The sequence below is a fragment of the Mastigoproctus giganteus genome, chromosome 6 (assembly GCF_048544385.1).
Source record: "Mastigoproctus giganteus isolate SK-2022 chromosome 6, ASM4854438v1, whole genome shotgun sequence".
NCBI classification, from domain to species: Eukaryota; Metazoa; Arthropoda; class Arachnida; order Uropygi; family Thelyphonidae; genus Mastigoproctus; species Mastigoproctus giganteus.
In genome coordinates this window covers 1,227,992-1,243,524 of record NC_143580.1, presented here as the reverse complement: position 1 = coordinate 1,243,524, position 15,533 = coordinate 1,227,992, and the positions used below count along the sequence as shown (strand labels likewise).

The following is a 15,533-nucleotide window of genomic DNA, read 5'->3' as shown; positions in this document are numbered from 1 at the left end:
GATATGTTGGTAAACTTGAGAAGATTTGCTTTCTTTTGGTGAAAACAGCAGAGCAGAATTGTTGTAGAGCTGAGAACGATTGAGAATTTTCAGTCAGCGCCACTTCATTTCCTTCAGAGAAGTTGCTGACAGCAGCTTGTAGTGCAGATTTGTCATTGTGGTAGAGGCTGCGGCGAAACAGAATGTGCGTCCAGGTCTGACAAACCCACGAACCCAAAAAGGACTTTTCTACAATAGACACAAGAACTCCAAGCAATCCTCAAGCCTCATGAATCCATGTGCCTCCTCTCATCCCCTAAGAGAAGATTATCCAAGTCCTCTACCCAGTGTGGGACACTGCTCATTCCCTACAAATCACCCTTGGATGAAGAAGATTAAATTGCTGACACTGGGCCCCTTGCCCAATGTGGGACCCACTCACTTGCTGGCACCTCTTCTCTTCAAGTTGTAGGACAACATCTGATTTTCCTACTTGTGTAGAAACTCATATAAATACTCCTCTGGGAGTGGGACTGGCATTTGACATCAAATGCAGGGTCATGCTATTAGGCAATCTGACTTTGTGGGTCACTTGACCTCACAATCTTTTCTCTTCTTCCTGAGGTAGGGTGGGCTCACCCCAAAGGGGGGGAGCCCACCCTACCTCGCCCTCTTTCTTCTGCTTACCTTCTTTCTTCACCTCAATCTCTCACCCTTTCTCCTATTTCAAAAAAAAAAAATTATTTTTATTTTATTTTATTTTATTATTATTTTTTTTATTTATTTATTTATTTTATTTATTTTTTATTTATTTTTTTTATTATTATTATTTTTTTAATTTATTTTATTTTATTTTATTTTATTTTTTGGCTCTCCCCGGGAAGCTCAGGCGAACCCCAGGGTCGGCCAGCCAGAGTTCTCTTCCCACATACCTGGTCCGGCTCCCAGTGCCAGTGACGGTAACTAGCAGTCTGTGGTGTTCCACAGACCCTAGGCTAAGCGGCCAGATGAACAACATAACCCGCACTAAGCAAACATGAACATACACTAACATATGCTATCTGGCCTTGACAGTACTGTACTGTCTTACTTCACAAGAGATTCAAATGCGGAGTTGTGCGAAAGCACCGGTGCCGCTTGTCAAAAAAATCACTATGTCACTGTGCGTCCAGGTTAGAACTCTCTGAAGATCAGTCGAAGAGTTTAGAACTCTCCAACTGGTCTTCAACACATAAATTGCAGGTTTCTATTGCAAAAACGTCTCAGATGTTGCTTAAGGGAAAGCTTGACCATGGAAGACCTCCAGTTATTAAATATAGGGAACAATCCATTAAGTACTTATCGAAGACCAAATACCTAGGCATTTATATTGATGATGCTCTCAGTTTCCTACCACATGTTCAGTATGTTAAAGAAAAGGCTAAATTGTTCCTGAGCCGAATTAAACAGATAACAAGACAAGACTGGGGTCTTAGAGGTCAAACCTTACGACTTCACTATAATTGTGTGTTTTTGTCGATAATTTCTTATGGAGCTGGTGCATGGGGCTTTAGAGCTAATAAAGTTGCTGTAGTAAAGCAACTGTTACAAGCACAGAGGGCTGCCCTCCTGACCATGTCAAGAGCTTGTCGAACTACCTCCACCATGGCTCTTCAGGTTTTGCTTGGGAAACTACCTGTCCATTTTGAAGTTCAGTACCGCTACCTTAAGTACCACCTTTTGAAGAAAATACCATTGACCTATGATAACATCCAATTAGATCTAAGTGTTCCCATTAAGACTGAGAAGACAAGATTAAGGCAAATTTTTATTGCAAAATGGCAGCAGGAGTGGTCTTCATCTGATATTGGTGCAGTCACAAGGGACTTTCTGCCTGTAGCAAGTGAAATTAAAAAGGAGGAGTTAAAGTGGTTTTCGCCGGACTTATATGGTATGTTTATATTAACTGGCCACGGAAGTATAAATACTAAACTTCACAAACTGGGACTTTCACCAACAACATCTTGTTTGTGTGGCCAGGAAGAAACTGTTAACCATATTCTTCATCAGTGTCATTATTATAACGATCTTCTTAGTGTAGTTCCCAACTTGGACTCCAGCAACAATAAAATTCTGGTTGAGTCTCAGACAGCTTTTAATGCTATGAATGTGTTTGCTTCTCGTGCATTTAAAAGAAGAACCGAAATTAGGTCCTAGTTTTACTGTTCCTGCGATTTCTTGGATCCTTTATTAGATTAGGAAAGGAATATCTCTCATTTTTGATTGGATTCTATATTTGCAACTGATTAGTATCATTAAGTGCTACATTATACTTTCCTGGATTTTATAATAGACTTGTTCTTGATGTGGAACTGTTTTCAGCATAATAGGTATTTACTGTATAAGGAATTTTGCTGTACTCATCGAGATGCTATTTGGCCTTTAGCGTTTCATAGTTTTTGGAATTAATATTTCTTTGTGAGTGAATACCACACACAAATTGTATTTAGGCAAGAACGTTTTAAAACATAATTTTGAACCCTGCCTAATGTGATCTCATCTAGGATTTGGATATGTATATTACTTTTGCGTTAACCCTGAAACATTTTATTTATTGGGCCAGGTTATGGCATTACCCTGGCATTACATTGGACGAATCTGTACATAGTGTATATTCTGCTGTGTTCCTGAAGAAGAGGATATTGTACATATTGCACATAGTGTCTTTCTGTGGAGCTTTTCAGAATTCGTGGAATTTGCTTTCACTGTGTTTTTTGTTAGAAGATCAATTATTTCTTCAACAACTGAAGACGTTCTGCCTACAAGGGGTTAGGCAAACTGTAAATTAAGATGTTTTGCTGATCCTAGTTCCTAGGATGGGATTTTCCATGAGACAGGTCTCCATGGTTAGAGAAGTTAGTCCACTTCTCCACTTCTTCCTACTTTATTCTTGCTTTACTTCTTCTCACTTCTAACTATTGGAGAGTCCCTCTGTTGATTCTCCTCTATTCTATCCATTCACCTCCCCAGATCCAAAACTTCTCCTTCTGTATTCCTCTTTTCTCACTTCATTCTCTTTTTCGGGCACTCTCAGGTGTTATGCCCTGGGCTTGCCCAGCAGGAGATAATTGATCCTGGCCGCCTCCATGTGGCGGGGATGGGGGGTGAGACGTAGTGACCAGGTGTTACTGCTTCTTACCTGCTAAGAGCCAGGTACCGGCCGATAACATAACAACAGAACACATCATAACACTTACACGTCCAACACACTGCATACAATTGGCCGGTTTTGGCATAAGCTTCAACACAAGAAGTACAATAGCGGCTTATGGGGGGAACCCTGGGATCCGCCACAACAACACATGAATATCCCTGAATATCCCCTGTGCATCCAGGTTTCCTGAGCACCACACAAGCAGAGATTGATGTCAGACAAGCCAAATTGAAATAGTTTGGAGTTAATAGACCTGTGCCCAGTAAGTATATATGATGTTGTTAGGCTGGGAGAAAACCATTGGCAGACGCTCTTGTTGAGAGGGAAGATAACTGCAGGAACAAAAGACGGGTGACTTGAGCAGTAGTACTGGAATCCCATCGTGATTGCCACACACTGATAAGTTCATTCCAGATTCTCCGTTTCTCGTCCTTGATGTTAGCAGTTAGGTTGCATTAGATGCCGAGAATCTCGCCGGGAACTCTGTGGTTTAGACGATAGCATAGTGCTTTGGAGGTGACATGCAGTCTCTAATGGTTCATTTTTTTTTTTCATTTATTTACACACCCAAATATTATGTACAATTTCAAGAAACATAAACAATAATCTATATACAATTTTATGTACAATTTCATTCTCATATATATAATTACCCTAGCATATATATACATGTATATATATATTTTGTTCACAATACAGTTGAGGAATCACAGTACAAAACACGTGTGTGTGTGTCCAGGTATCAAGGGTGGCCCCTAGGCATAGCCCATCTCCACCTAGTGGATCTGTATTGAATGTAGAACCTCTGCAAAGGAGCAGCCAATACCTGTGCAGCTGCTGTCGGGTGACTGTCCCCAGGCGCGAGTAGCCAGGCCTGGGGTTTTTTTTTTTTTTTTTTTTCTTTTAAAACTTTACATGCCAAAGTGCATGAAATCCCGCACCCACTGGAGGTAGTGCAATTGCTTTCCAATATAGCCAGGTATCCATTGGCATTTACGGAACCTTTTATAAAATGCAGGTGATACGAAATGCACCGCCATATCATTTGGGGTGCTTGTAGGGAATTTCACCGTAGACACCATACAGTCTGGATGGTAGTCTTCACCACGTCTACGGCGGAGAGAATCGTGTGTCTCCCATCAGAGCCATGCATATTGAATTTCTTCTCATCCGAGAAAATAACTGACTTCCACTGCTCGGGAATGGGTCCATTTGACATGCTCCTTCCTCACACCAGATTAATCGGACCTTTTTCATTTTTTCTGTGAGGAGGGGCGTCTTCTTAGGACGACAAGTCCATTTTTGAAGAGGCGTCTTCTGACTGTTACTGCACTTCTGACTGTTACTCCTGTATATTCTTCCCATTCTCTTTTCTCCTGTACTCAGACGAAGAAGCTTTGCGGTTTTCAAGGCATAAGCGCTTCAAAACGCGGTCCTGTTTTTGCGTAGAGACTCCTTTGCGGCGTCCGGTTCCTTTTTTCCTATCAGCAGAACCAATATTGTTGAGTTTGGAAAGAAATGTACTCACTGTCGATTGATTACAAGACACTCTATAAGCAATATGACGGGAAGAACATTCTTCCTCGCGTAAAGCAACTCTTTCTTCGTGGTGCCAACTACACGTAACTCGCCATCCTGACACAAGCAAGGAATGACTGTAACCTTTACAGAGCGTGCTTATATAGCTGAAAGTAACAGCTGATGTAAGTTTAAAATATAATGCAATATAAATTGGAGGAATATGGCATTAAGGTTAAGTTGCTACAATGGATAAAGGGATGGTTGAATGGGAGACAACAGAGAGTGGTAATCAATGGACACTGCTCTTCGTGGACAAATGTTATTAGTGGAGTTCCCCAGCGTTCGGTATCGGGCCCATTGTTGTTTTGTACATTGATGATCAATGATATTGATGAAGGTATATCAGGTTTAATGTCCAAGTTTGTAGATCATACAAAGGTTGGCAGGGTTGTTAACGACATTAAAGACAGTATGCTACTCCAACTGGATCTAGAGAAGTTGGGTAAATGGAATGAGAAGTGGCAACTGAAGTTTAACATTGATAAATGAAAAGTACTGCATATGGGTAGCAATAACCAAAGAGAAACGTACCAACTCTGTGGTACTACACTCAGTGAAGTGGAAAGTGAAAAAAAAGACCTGGGAGTAATTGTGTAGTCAAATATGACGTTCGCTGATAAGTGCAGACAGGCTGACATATATCTTGTCAATGATATATAGGAATTTTGCTACAAGATTGGTGAGGGGGAAGAAAGGGGTGCTCTTACCAAGAAAGGCTTAAGTACTGCAAATTGCAGTGCCCAGACTAAACCGACATCTTTATAGGAGCAGACATTTTTTATTTGGAAACCTTTTATTGAGAACGACGTTGGGTTTACCGTTCTGCTCTTTGTCAACGTCATCAGGGACAATTTTTCAGCTGTTAGTTCGAGCCCAATTGATTGAAGGAACGCGTTGACATCAGAAATTTGTTATATTGCGGCTCTTTCGTGCTAATGTGAATAAACGAAAGGAAAAGGCTCAGTCGCCAGAGTACGATATCATGTTCTGTAATTTTGCAACACTTTATGCAACCAAGAAAGAGTTTGCCACTCATTTTTTGTTATTTATTCGCGTCGAGATTTGACTTTTAGGTCAGGTTTGGTATTAAATGGCACCTGACGACTTCTGAATATTTGTTCCGCTTATATCCGAAATTGGATGGATACACAGTTGAGGCGTGACGGAGCCGAGTAGTCGCAACGAGAGTACAGTATGGTACAAATTTAAGTTGCCCGTGGTTCGAATCCCTGTGAAATTTAAATAAGGTTAATAATAATAATCTATTCTCGTCAAATAACTAGTTGTAAATTCCTTTGGCCCATGTGGGCATGCCAGAGAATGAAGAGGTAAAGAAAGAAAGAGTTTACTTTTCTGCGAAATGAAAAATCCTGTATGAAATTGATCGGAGAGAGAGAGAGAGAGAGAGAGAGAGAGAGAGAGAGAGAGAGAGAGAGAGAGAGAGAGAGAGAGAGAGAGACCAACAGGTTGGTGTTACAGCCCAATTCAAAGCTGTAACAAATTCTTGTTGTTACAACAACATGACAAGAATCGAAGTAAACTCTTCCAGATGGCGGCGAGCGGCAACACATCACATTTGAAGTGTATACTTGGAATGGTATGCAGGCGAACCATAATTGAAAATGGTCCCAATTAACGAAATAACAATTATCGCTAATTTTCCTAACTTCATGCCAAAACTGTTTGCCGTGCAGTTTGATGGATCTGAATCAACAGCAAATTAAATCTCGCCAGTTCGGGCAAAGAGCTTAAAAGCCTCTTCAGAACTGTTAAGTTTTGTTACGTTCCTATCAATGATTGATTGAATTCAATTATTTTGAGGGTGTAACCGGACAACTTTGGCGACACACAAACGGAAAAACGCTTGTTGATGCCTTTTCAGAAACTCTTTGCCCTCGTGTGGGACATTCAGAGAAGGAACCTCCTTCTATTCGTCGTCGTGGTTGATTTGCATAAAAGTACAAATGCAAAACCGTGTCCACTGAATTCTCGTTCCGCATTTTATGAAGAACGAAGAGAAGAAGAGCGAACTTAGGCTCTTTCCTGCCGTCTTCTAATACCTGTCTATTATTGGCCACGATGGATATCGCCGTTATACGAAAACGATCGCTGGTGTGTTTATATTTGGGCCGGCAGTGCGTCATTGCAAATGTGTGGTTGCTAAATCGGTTGCCACGCAACCATGCTACGCTTTGTCATCGATAATTCTTACTCACTGGCGTCTCTTCTTGCTGTCTGATATTCGTCCAGCTTCGCCCGATCGAAAACATACAAATTCAATCCCGTCCGATAAACAAATGTGTGGTAGGCAGATTTCGGATATTCGTCTCCGGTGGCTGAAGATTAATTTCGCACGCTTTAATTTCGATTTCTGTGCTGCAATAAAAGTTGTAAATTAATAAATCAAAATCAGTAACTTTATTTTAAAATAGATAATTCCATGCAAAGATGACGAAATTCTCTTAACTTACCTGCGAAATGAATCCCTGAATGAGTGCCATGGGACAGGAAACGGACGATGTATCGGCTGAAACCGTGACGTAGATGGCGCCACAGTAGGAAATTACGCAAAAGGACAAGGGAATGTGTGGACTGGAAGTCATCCAGAAGATGATCTTTTTCAGCCGACAGGAGTCTAAGAAGACCGGGTGCTCCGGCCCCGGGAGGCTGCAGAAGGACAGACTGGCTTTCCCGATCACCAACTCGAGCAGCCAGTGGGAGAGGTACTCGGGGAGAAGGCTCAAAAGGAAGTGGACGGCACCGTACATGACCACGGAGTCAGACGAACTCTTCACTTCGTCCATTATGGCTCGGACAGCCCACAGTCCCGGAATCGCTCCCTCGGTGTTGCTGGGCAATTTCACATTCACCACAGAATAGCCAGTTCCCATCTCGGGGGCGTTCTCCATGCAGGTGGGTTCGTACCTGAGATCCATAGACATGTTTATCTGAACGAAGACAAATCATTTTAATGAACAATCAGTGTTGGAAGAGGATGGCGCCATCTTACACTACTGCTTTACAATACACTTAAACATGTAATTAAGAAGAAGAAGAACCCTTTATTCCATACAAAAGGAAATTAATGTGTGGTGATGTTCAGCCCACCAAAATATAAAATGAAAGAAGGAAAGAAGGCTCAGAGCGGCTAAGCTAAGAAGTACAGAAGAAGAAGCTGAGAAGTACAGATATACTGTACTTCGTTTGCATACAGTTTTGCCGATGTTTTCTGTACATAGTATATAGCATACAGTGTTTCTCGTCAAGCGGCTCTGCTTCAACACTCACTTTCAAAACAACAGATGGAAGCCTGCTTCAACAATCAACCACCCGCCTGCTGAAGGTAAACTTGTGCACATCTATCTGTAACCATTGTTCCTCAACTTGAAAAATGCCATAAACATTTAGCTTACTCAATCCACTCAAGGCCTTAAACACCACAATCACATCTCCCCGCGGGTGCCTGTCTCCAGATGCTGCAATTTGCACAACTGAAGCCTTTTTTTGGTAAGAGCACCATTGGGTTCCCTTCACCAGTCTGGTTGATCTTCTCTGCACCCATCCCAGCAGATATACATCCTTCCTTAACTGCAATACTTCTTAAGTGAGGGCTCCAGACCTGTATACAGTACTCAAGATGCGGTCTAACCATGGTCTTGTACAAAGGGATGATCACTTCCGTATACCTACTAGCAAATTTTTGTATGTCATTGACAAAACTCCATGAGCTGTCCTGGTATTTTGTCAGCTTGTCTGCACTTCGCAGACAATTTCATGTCTGACTGCACGATTATCCGCAGGTCTTTTTCATTCTCCAATACCCTGAGTGTAGTACAATTCAGTTGATAAGTTACTCTGGGGTTACTGCTACCCATGTGCAATACCTTGCATTTGTCAATGATAAACTTCAACTGCAATTTCTGGAGCCCATCGACTCAAATTTCCTAGATCTTGTTGAAATAGCTCACTCTGATTACTGTCATTAAACACACGGTCAACCTTTCTATCAGCTTGTAGATGTAGATCGTGCAAATTAAAATAGAAATATTTGTTTGGCTAAATAAATCCAAGTAGGGCAATGGAAAGTAAGAATTAGCATTAATGCCCTAGTATTAATTTAAAGTTAGTAATTATTAAGATTGGATATTTAGTTTAAATGCTAATAAGGTTAACGTTTGAAAAACACTGGAATTAGAAAAGGACAGTTTTAGGCGTGGGAGTTAAAATAGTGGCTAAAAGGTAAACAAGTAATTTAAATAAAACAGGAGAACAAACAGACACCGCGCAATGACTAGAGGAAAGGGGTGCCATTTGAGAACAGGTGCGAAAGGTTTGCTGAGGACGTGAAACGGGATTTACGAAACGTCTCTTTTGATCTAAGCCACTGTTAGAAACTAAACAGGAAATGAGTGGATCGTGTCCGCGTAAAAAGAAAACGGCGTCAGGCTGACTGGTATTTGGGTGTTCCGATATATCTAAAGAGAAAGGTGTGAAAACGAAAATGAGCGGTTTTGGAGGTTACCGACAAACAATGAAAGGTCATACTGCCATGTGAAAAAAACTAAGAAATTTCTAGAGAAGGGTTGGTTTGTGCGCTAGGGAGACAGCTGGGTAGAGTTGTTTTGGCAAATAGAAAGGAATGGGAAATTAAAGAGAATATGGGGATTGGTTGGAGTCCTTGGGTGAGGGATTCCAAACTTGAGGGAAAGAGTAAAGTTTGGGGGGAGAAAAATTGAGAGAGTGTCCATTCTGTATCTGATTTCTGTGTGGTGTGGTCTAAGGGGAGAAGGTCGTGAGTTGCGGGTTGAAGTAGAGGTAGGCGAGTTTGGTAATGTAGGACTTGTAGAAAAAAGTCTGAAGAGTAGCTCGCGAAGGAACCGTTCAGGGCTTCCAGCTCCCACCCGTAGAGAATGAGCTAAGAGTGTTCACATGTGCCTATATAGCCTACCTGAGATGGTGCATCCTGTCCGCCACAAAGAAAGCAGAGTGCCCAAGAAATGGAGAAACCTAGAGTGCCACATAACTGAAGTAAGCCTGTCAGCCAGAAGGAATCCTGAACGCAAGGAATGTGGGATTAGCGGCCATTTTGGAACGTAAGTCTGTTCCTTGCTTTTCATTGAACCCCGAACTCTTGATCTGAACTCCTGTAAGGAATTGATTTACTGTTCTTTCTAACGAAGTTAAATTTGAATTCAGCAAGTTAGTACTAAGGCTGAGACAGTTTGTTATGAATATAGATGATTTTGAATTAACGTAAGGGCGGTAAAGGGGATGACTAAGCTGATAACTAAAGAGTAATTAAGGTAGAATGAGGGATTAATAGTGAATATTACTGATATAAGAGTTGAAGGTTTTTTTTTTTTTTTTTTTGGTAGTTATTGGCGCAAAGGCTTCTGTGGCCATAATGCACCTCCCAAGGTTTTTGCAGAACTTTGATCCAAGCCCGAGGTGGGAATTGAACCCACACCCTTTGGGTTGCCAAGCAGGCACTGTACCCACCCAGCTAGCTCGGTCGGCAAGAGTTGAAGTAAATATTACTGATGTAAGAAATAAAAAAAAAATTGGTAATGTAAGAGAATGATTGAGTGATAATGAATGATAATCATCCTGGATTCAAATTAAGTAAAATACAACTGATACAAACTGATGTTAATAATTTGTAAATTAAGAATAGTTGATGATAGATAGAGATAGTGTAGTGTACTGTAATATGGTTTACATATGTATATGAATTTTTTTTTTTTTTTTTTATGAAAACCCCAAACACGAAAGGTATGGTATCAAAACCTATAGTACTTAGTACCGTGCATGGGTTGAAGGAGAAGTATGTGGGGAGGGGGATGCCGGATGCTTGTTTGTAATTATTCGTTTCTTTTATGTAAAAAATGTTGTATTTATGTAAATGATGTCTTTAATGCTCATTAAAGGTTAGTAAATTTTTGTGATTAAATGTGTGCCTTTAATAGTCTGCTAACACAACGCTTTACACACCCGATAATTGGGAATTTTCTGTGAATTTCAGTCAGATTTGCGTTTGTGGGGTGGGATTGTCACTTCAGTGGGGTGTTCAGTGAATTGCAATTAATAAGTTATATAATATTCATCATCACTTCCCCCCCCTCCCCACAATCTGCAAACTTGGGCATTAAGTCTCATATACCTTCATCAATATTAATATTATTAACATCTTTTAATTTCCACATCAGTAGGCACCCCCGGAACAACCTGGTTCGGTTAGAAGCGTGTACATTATATGATTGATAAATATTTAAAACCACAATAGATCCAGAACTGAACCCTGGAGGACTCCACTAATAATTCGCCCCCCAGATAACAGATATAGGCAAAGTGATATACAGTATCTAATATAGGGAAGAAATATACAAAAAAGAGAAAGAGAAATAAAATAAAGATCATAAAGAAACGAAAGCATTTGCGATATAAAAAATACTGCAAATAATAAGATATACATAAATACACAAATATAAATAAAAGTAGATCAGTATATTGTTGTACATCGCAGCACAATCCTGGTGCCGTTATCAAGAATCAACCACCAGAATTGCATTGCACGAAAAAAACGACAGTATAGAGCCTCTGTTTCTAACGTGAAGCATCCAAAGAAAATCATAATCAAGAATTGAGAATTAGAAAGAATTTAATAAAACTAGGGAATTTGAAATATGAGAGGTAATGACCCATAGGAGATAAATGTGGGTGAGGAGGGAGGAACACATAGTGCAGGCATGTGGGTCACGGTTGACTCGACAGAGGAACAAAAGGAAAATGTACGGGCAGAATAGTATTATTATTATTATTATTACTAGTAGTAGCCGCATGGTGCAAGAAAGCCAATGGCTTATGCTGCACCAGCCAAAAAAAAACCGAATAAAATACTGATAAAAAATTAATAATAATAAATAATTAATAAAAGAAAAGGAAATTAAACCTATCATCCTATGCGCTTCCCTCACCCGAAGGTACTATCCAGATGACCTTTGAATTTCCCTAAACTGTCAGCCTCTACCACATATGTAGGCAACTTATTCCAGTAATTTATAACTCTCTGGCTAAAATAAAACTTCCTGCAGTCCAATCTAAACATCTCCCCCTGTAACTTGAATTTATGTCTTCTAGTTCTAGCATCATTTATAATCTTGAAATTTTCGTCCTCATTCATATTACTGATGCCTCTCAGAGACTTAAACACCTCAATCAAATCTCCTCTAAGGTGATTTGATTGAGGTCTAGTTTCCAAACTGTGCAACCCACATATTCGAAGTCTTTCTTCAAACGGACGCCTTTTTGCCGATCTCACCAGGCGAGTTACCCGTCTTTGCACCCTTTCAAGAAGCTCGATGTCTTTCTTTAGGTGCGGTCGCCATACTTGAACACAGTGTTCCAAACAAAAGCCTTATATAATGGGATTATCACGTCCCGATCTATCGAACTTGCAAATGTTCAATAGATCATTGATAGGACACCATGGGCCTTCCTTGCAACCTGTTTACAATGCTCAGAGAATTTCGTGTCTGACCGTATCGTAACACCCAAGTCCCTTTCCTCCAGTACTGGGTTTAGTTGAACTCCACCAAGTGAATAAGTTATTTTGGGATTACTGTTTCCCAGGTGTAATACTTTACTATTTGTTGGATTAAAGCATAGCCGCCATTTTTCAGACCATTCCTAAAGTCTATCTAGGTCTCTCTGAAGAAGCTCAGCTTGACAGGGATCATTAACCACTCTACCATTTTAATAGCAATTGCAAATTTATACATCACACTCTCTGTCCCTTCATCGATGTCGTTTATGAAAATTAAAAACAACAGTGGTCCTAATACTGATCCTTGGGGAACTCCACTTCTTACATCAGCCCAATCTGACGAATAGCCATTTATCACAACCTTCTGCCTCCTGCCCTGAAGGCATCCTGCTATCCATCTAAGGATTTTCCGAGTGATTCCAACCCGTTCCAGCTTATAAAGCAACCGCTCATGTGGGACTGAGTCAAAAGCTTTGCTGAAATCTAAATAAACAATGTCGAAATTATTCCCTAAATCCAGTTCGTCAGTGACCCTTTCAAAATAGCGAACCAGATTTGTTAAATATGATTTTCCCTTTTCAAAACCATGCTGAGTATCCTTGAGAATTTCAATTCGATCCAAATAATCCTGAATTCCACCCTTGATCATTGCCTCCATGATTTTCCCAACCACTGAAGTCAGACTGAGAGGTCGATAATTTCCCACTTCACTCTTAGAACCACCCTTATGTATGGGAGATACATTGGCACATTTCCAATCCAAGGCAATCTCCCCGGAGTCTAGTGATGCTCGCATAATTAGCCTCAATGGTTCAATGCACTCACTTGCCACCTCCCTTAAGATTATAGATTATATTCCATCAACTCCAGGAGCCTTACTTGCCTGTAGAGCTCGAAAGGTTTTTCATTAAATAATCTTGCGAAATTTCAACATCATTAATTACATATTTTTTAACTTCGCTCCCAAAATTTCCCATTGCCACAAAAGGCTTTTCATTTGTAAATATCGATGCAAAATAACTGTTGAGTTCATCTGCAACGGCAGCTGGTGTATTTATTACTATCCCCTTTCCCTTACGTAAAGGTCCGATCTGGTTTGTCCTGCTCTTCTTGGCATTTATATATGTGAAGAATTCCTACCACCCCCGTTTGCTAGCGATTTCTCATAAACTGCCTTTGCCTGTCGAACCTTTTCTGTGGCTCTATTACAGATCATCTTTTAGCTGTTATAGGCTTCAGTGCTTTTTATTGCTCTGTAACCTTTCCACGCCACCTTTTTCTGCTCAAGTAATGTGACATCTTCACTATTCATCCAACTTGGAACCCTCCTCGTGGAGTATTTTTTTAATGATAAATACGCATTCAAGGCATCTGTGATTAATGTTTTCAAAGCATACCACAGTTCAAATTTATTCATTCTCTGCGCGATATCTACCCACTTAATAGAGGCCATGCAGTACCTTAAGGAATCGTAATTTCCTTTTCTCAAATTAAAACCCATTCCTTTGCCTTTTACTGCTGCTACCGCTCTCTCTCTCTTTTCATCCACCGTAGAACTCCGTGATCACTTCCTGCTACTGGTTCCTCTACTGTCAGCCCTGTTATGTCATCTGATTCATGGGTGGTCTAGGATGAGGTCTACGATATTCTTTTCTCTAGTACTTTCCCTGACATGTTGATACAAATAACAGTCATCTAGTTGATTTAAAAATTTTGTTCCCCATGTCGAGTTTCCTTCCCATTTACTCCAATCAATTAGAGGCAAATTGAAATCACCCATAATAAGGCATTGACGCTTACTTGCCCATGCCATTTGCATGCAGAGGCTTTTGTCATAATCTTCACAATCACCTGGTCTGTAGATTACTCCTACTCACATTATACCTTTGTTTCTTTGTTTTCAACTATCTCACACCGTACAGACTCTATACTAGCATGTAAAATATCTGAATCCGGGAAAGCTATCGTCGCACTCAGGCTGTTTCCAATAGGATGCGTAACCCCACCACCCCTTCTATCTACGCTATCCTTCCTAAATACATTATACTTTCAGTGCTCAGGAGGATTGATCATTGTAGTTGAAAGTCATACTCAATGTCTCTTGGGATGTCTTGTCCTTGTGCGGTTTTGCTTACGACCTTCTCTTCAGTGGATCTTCTCGTCAGTTCCTGATTGCATTTCGAGTTCTTCTTCTTGTGAAGAGGTCCCAGGCAAATCTGGACAGGATTTGGTATTCGTCCCTTGAATCCAATAGGCGATGTTCTTGCCGTTGGGGTATGAATCTTAGTCTTGTTATGAAGATTCCCCGCAGGTCCTCGTATATAATCACGAGGCACTAGTACATCAGATGCTCCCAGCTTTCTCTTTCTCCACAAGGACAGTTTGGATCTTGGAGTATACCCAGAGTGGCGAGTTTGTCATTAAAGGGCCCGTGACCAGTCATCATGAAGGTTGTGTACAGGCCCGGGTGGAGCCACGCAGATGACTTCGGGTAGGTTTTTTCTACAACGGGGATGAATTTCCTCGTTACCTCGCCCTTGTGTGAGGTGGACCATCTGGTCTGCCACGTTTGTTTCAGGTGTGCCTGCAATCGTGCTTTCTCTTGTTTTTCTCTGTTTTCCGGTTCTATTGTATGCCCCAGGAAGGTAGTGGTAATCCCTTTCATTATGTAATATGTCAGGCCACATCTAATGATTTCCAGATCCAGCGGCAACACTCCCGCCAGGACCTGGAGTGCCTCTGTGCTGACTGTATTACAAGCTCGCGTTATTTTCCACAATATTGACCGTTGTATTGAGTTCAGGATCCTTTTGTTGGCTACAGTCATCATTAGTAGAGTGTGTTTAGTGTCAAACGGCACCAGGGGTTTCCCCCATCTCTGCGTAGTATACTTTGTGGGTGTGAAACAAAACCCTGTCAATGCCAGAGGTTTTATGAATTTTGTATATGTGTAGGGTCGTGTACCGTTGTTCCTCTGTGCCAGTATGCGTTAGTATGTTTTCATATGATTCTTGCAATTTTCGAATTAGCTCATTCAGGTGCTCAAAAATATCAGTTAAGTAAAGAAGTTTTGGAGTCAATAACTATTCTTCATTAAATCTGCAAAGTAATAATTATTCACCAAAAACATTTTCAACTCTTCTCTTAGCTCATGAACTCTTAAAACGCTTTCTTTGAACAGCCAAAATACTTCATTCTCACTAACAGAAGATATATCATGAATGATGTTACCGTCCT

At 40.7% G+C, this 15,533-nt stretch overlaps 1 protein-coding gene across 2 annotated transcripts in view; it reads right to left on the bottom strand.

Annotated features, from left to right (window-relative positions):
* Positions 1-15,533, bottom strand: part of LOC150083786 (uncharacterized) — a 61,866-nt gene that overhangs the window by 29,597 nt on the left and 16,736 nt on the right. For both annotated transcript variants that reach the window (XM_090375789.1, XM_090375790.1), the window contains exon 2: positions 7,225-7,701. In XM_090375789.1, the coding sequence (XP_090231915.1) occupies positions 7,225-7,701 (477 nt within the window). The remainder of the gene's footprint in view (positions 1-7,224; positions 7,702-15,533) is intronic.